This window comes from Otolemur garnettii, unplaced genomic scaffold (assembly GCF_000181295.1).
Source record: "Otolemur garnettii isolate 467f Iridium unplaced genomic scaffold, OtoGar3 scaffold00022, whole genome shotgun sequence".
In the NCBI taxonomy this organism is placed as follows: domain Eukaryota; kingdom Metazoa; phylum Chordata; class Mammalia; order Primates; family Galagidae; genus Otolemur; species Otolemur garnettii.
In genome coordinates this window covers 21,492,827-21,497,537 of record NW_003852417.1, presented here as the reverse complement: position 1 = coordinate 21,497,537, position 4,711 = coordinate 21,492,827, and the positions used below count along the sequence as shown (strand labels likewise).

The 4,711-nt window shown below is 52.9% G+C and overlaps 1 protein-coding gene across 1 annotated transcript in view; it reads left to right on the top strand.

Annotated features, from left to right (window-relative positions):
• Positions 1 to 4,711, top strand: part of CAPN13 (calpain 13) — a 50,713-nt gene that overhangs the window by 17,150 nt on the left and 28,852 nt on the right. The window contains exons 5-6 of the mRNA XM_003787506.1: positions 1,676 to 1,850; positions 2,708 to 2,782. Of these exons, the coding sequence (XP_003787554.1) occupies positions 1,676 to 1,850; positions 2,708 to 2,782 (250 nt within the window). The remainder of the gene's footprint in view (positions 1 to 1,675; positions 1,851 to 2,707; positions 2,783 to 4,711) is intronic.

Genomic DNA, 4,711 nt, shown 5'->3' with positions numbered 1-4,711 from the left:
CCCCATGTGACTTTCCATCACCAGAACAAAAGCCACAGCAGGGGCTTCTGTCAAGGTCACCTGGTTTGAGACTGGGAAATGACTCTGAGGAAAAATGATCTACCCCAGTTTAAGATACAGAGGCTGAGAGTGCCTGGAGGAAGTTACAGACTGGCAGACAGGAACAATTCAGCAATTCTCTGGCTTCTTCAGAAGGCTTTTATTGATTTCTAACCAAAGCACATATGCAAAATGCAAAACTATCAAAAGATAGGGTTGTAAGAATCCCAAGTTCCCTGGAAGATTGAATAGAGAGAGAGGCTGGGTAAAAAGGTTAGGGGGTTACTAACAAACAAATAGCTAGAAAGGGGGAGAAGTTCAATCCCCGCAGGGGAGCAAACCAGGTTCCCTAATCTAACTGTAGATCAGAAGTTCAAAGGACTTGGCTCTCTTTCAGTCCCGCCCCACCTGTTGACTGTGGCCACACACAGGGGTAGTTCGACCTGCCCCACCTCCAGGCTCTCTTCATCTTCTGTGGTCTTGATGAACCCCCAGGGGTCACGGTCTGCAGCCTTCCTGGATGCCCCTGGATTGAGGCAGGGAACCCCAATGAGAAGTCACCTATCTACCTCCCACAGCCTTCCCCGCTGCCCGGCCTAGTGAGGAGCTCTGTCTCCATCTGTCCACCCTGCTTAGGACTGCAGGTCCCTGGTAAGAAGCCTGCGGGGCAGAGGCAGCCATGAACGTGGCCCCCAGTGGGCAGCTTTGATGCCAGGAGGCTGCCCCAAGGTCCTGCCCAACCTGGCCTCAGCTCCACATCCTTTCTGGGATTCCACGGGAGCCCTTCAGTTTACCCCACTTTTAAGAACCTGAGCTTTTGAAGCAAATCAGGCTTTGGCAGGCCCTGGGTCGGTAGTTCCACTGTGACTGATCAACATGCCCTCTTTTCCAGGGAGCACCGGGCCTCCTTGCCCTGCCTGTCTCTCTACAAGCAGAAACCCCAGGGGCAAGTGGGAGGGTAGGAAGGGAATAGGGCCTTTGGGAATAGGCATGAGGATTTTAAGCAGTTGACTTTTGGGGTGTGTTATATAAGACTCATCCTTACCTATGTCACCCTTAGTAGAGTCAGCTTACCTGGGTAACTCTGGAAATGGGGATTCTTGGTCAGGGTTTGCACAGAGTGAGAACAGAGGTGACCAATGGCAACAGGGTCATGATGCCAGCCTCTCCAAGGGCAAGAATGGGGTCTTGCTCATCTTTGAACACACACCTAGCGTTGTCCCTGGCCCACAATCAGTACTTCCTACTGTCATTAAGTGGAACAGGAGACAATGGATACTTGGTAACAATGTCAAGGCTTCACTAAGGGCTGACTAGGTGCCCAGCACCATGCCAAACACAGCCCTGTGCAGTGAAGTCACATGCCCAGGATCAAGCAGTTAAACTTGCGATGAAATTGGGATTTGACCCCTGGCCTGCGACTTAGGCACCTGCACTTCCCACCTCTTCACAGTGATGCCACTGTGGAGCTGTCCAGGCCCCAGGGACTAGGAGAGGAAGGTGGAGAGGACAGTACAAGTTGGAGTGGATCAGGCATTTCCTGACCTGGGAAATGTGCAGAGGTCAGCGTACAGCCTCCCCTCCTGGGTGTCTCACCGAAGGCACCCCAAGAGCTAATCCAGCTTTCCCCTCACAGGCTGCGGGGATCCTATTCCCACCTGCACTATGGCTACCTCCCAGATGCCCTGGTAGACCTCACAGGGGGCGTGGTCAGCAGCATCACCCTGCACTCCTCCCTGTCCCAGCTGCTGATGGTGGTGAGGACAGCAGCTGCAGAAGGCGCCCTGATGACTTGTGCCACCCCCCATGGGGTGAGTAGATGGGGAGGCCCTAGGTTCTGTGCTCAGCCAGGGGGCTGTTCTGGTAGAGGAGGGAATGGCAAGGGCCACTCTGGAGACAGATGGCCTGCCTTACCCTGTACTGCCTCCATCTGGGGCAGAGACAGCAGGATCCTCTTGTAGGAGAGGAGCCAGGCTCAGAAGTGCTCACTCTCACACAGCCGGGAAGTGGCTGGGCAGGGCCTCCAATGCTGCTGACACCAAAGCCCTGACACGAGCCATAGGGCCCACAGTGTCCGGGGAGGGGATGGCATCTACCATCCACCAGAGAAGGCAGTTCACTTTGCCTTAAGTTTACAGGGAGTCCTGGGGACCTCCAGTTCTTCCTGGTTCTAAAGGCAGCACCCCAAAGGTCCCTGTCCCATTTTGAAAGCTTGGATGACCCTCCAAATTCTGAGTCTGTTCTTTGGATCTGACTCCCTATCCCTGGGAATGCCTCCTTCACTCGTGAAACTTGGGCTTTGATACACACAGCCCTAATCTGAAGTGCCCCAGCACCCCCAGACACACTGTAAACCCCGGCTACCCACAGCACAGGGGCTGGGCATGCCTGACCCCTGCAAATGACCCAGCAGGCGTTTGTGTCTCACTGAGGATGGGTGGTTGGCAGAATGAGTGGCAGGTCCCTGTGGGGCCCTGTCGTGGGGGTGGTCTCCAGAGGCATGAAGTCCCTGGAACCTCACCCACCAGGAAAGGTTTCCAACTCAGCCTCTCTAGAAAAGAGTTCCAGGCCGTGCACCATTCCCAAGTGAGTCAGTGTTGAACTGTTTGTCCATCTCTTTAAAGAACCTGTAGGTGTTTAAAATTTGATTTGCTTATCTGCTTGGCAGCCCACAGATGAGGCAGAGGTGATGGCGAACGGGCTGGTGAGTCAGCACGCCTACACGGTGACCAGGGCTGAGCAGGTAAGGCCGCCTGCTGTCTCGTCAGCTCTCCCCAGCCTGTGCCCCAGTGCCCAAAGTCTTGTTCCTCTAGGCAGGGGTCAAAACAAAGCTAAAATGAGTATTTATTACCACAGTGGCACCCACTATGGACAGTGGGAATTTCTGTTCATACAGAAGTTCTGGCTCCCAGTATCCTCCTCCCCCCCAGGAACCCCCCAGAGGTCTTGCTATCCCTGAGCTGATCTCAGACAAATCAGCCAAACAAAGAGACTAGCTCCCAAAAGAGGCAAAATGAATGACCCAGTTGGCTCTGGGAAAAAGTTTTGCCCTGAAAGGAGTTTTATTTGTTATATACAAGCTAACCTACTGTGACAAAGGCACTTCAAAATATAGGGGCTTAAACAGAGCTCGATTCTGTCCCAGGTGAGCAGGTGGTGCAGGGCTGGTAGGTCGGTGGCTCTGCTGTCCCCAGCATGGGGTCTCTGTGAGCCCAAGATGGCTGATCCAAGTCCCCTCATCTCCCAGCCGGGGTAGAGAATGAGTCCAGGGGACATTCCAGCATGCACATAGAAGGCAACAATTGGAAAAGGCATGTGTCATTTCCTCTCACGTCCCAGCAGTCTGAACTAATCACATGGCTGCTGAGGCCCACATGGCCACCTGAGGATGGCCTGAAGATGATTGTCAGGCTGGACGGCCCAGATGAAACTTGCTTCTTGTGAAAGGGGAGTAAGAATAGCTTTAGAGGACAGTCTTTCCCTTGATGGAGGAATTGACTTTAAAAATGTACGTATTACTGTGCATAACAGAATTGGGGCTGAAAAACACTGCTGAAGTCCAGGTGCCTCTGTTTATAAAGGGAGAAGCTGAGGCCTTTCCCAGGGTGATGCAGACAGTCACCTGTGAAACGGCCGTCTGGACAGGTCCCATCAGCGTCCATCTATGCACATCAGGCAGCCGTGTGGTGACAGCACTTCCTGGCCTTGTGGTGGTTTCTGCACCTGTCCCCCCTCTCTGTATCTGCCACGGTTCTTATGATCTGGTAATAATGTCATCTAAGCTATAAGAGAGTTCCACACTGCAGGATGTGCTCATCTCAGGTCCTGATGGGCCCCGGCATGCAGGGTCAGGTCCCACCTGTGGCTCTCAACCTGCCCTGCCCCTCTCTCTACCAACCTGGCTCTCTTGCCCACTGACCTCAGGCCAGTGTACCATCATTTCATGTTCTGGTGACTGTCCCAGTCACAAAATGGAGACAATCTCTCCTGTCCCCTCTCTGTCGCCCTAAGGTAAATTAGCAATAATACATTTCCTCTCAGGTGGCGCCTGTGGCTCAAGGAGTAGGGTGTCCACCCCATATACCGGAGGTGGCAGGTTCAAACTTGGTCCTGGCCAAAAAACTGCAAAAAAAAAAAAAACCCCAAACATTTCCTCTGTGTTATGTGCCTACTATCTCTGTCATAAATGCTTTTGGATCAGGGGATGAATATTGACGCAAGAGTGAATTGATCATTGGCTCTTGGCCTGGGAAGGTGATATACCTGATCCCCCAATATAACATATATGTGAGGAGCTGCAAAGACATTTCCCGCAGCAAGAAGTGCTTGTCCTGCAATGCCCCAGCCCAGGAGATCCCAGTCACGGCAGCTCCAGCCCCTCTTCCTTGGAACTACACACCACCTGTGCTGCTCCCCCGTGACAAGGAGGGACAACCAATCATCACCTTGCTGTTTCCAGATCTGGGGAAAGAAGGACGTCAACTAGTAACATCTGTCTAGGGCATGGGCGGAGGGAGTTGTGGTACCCTCACGATGTGGGTACACAACACTTGCACACAACACACTTTTTAGACATTGAGACAGTTTTTGTTTCACCTCTGAACACAGCACAGAAGGGACTTGTCTACCCAGAGGTCCAGACGGACATGGAGTAGGAATCCCCAGAGAAGCC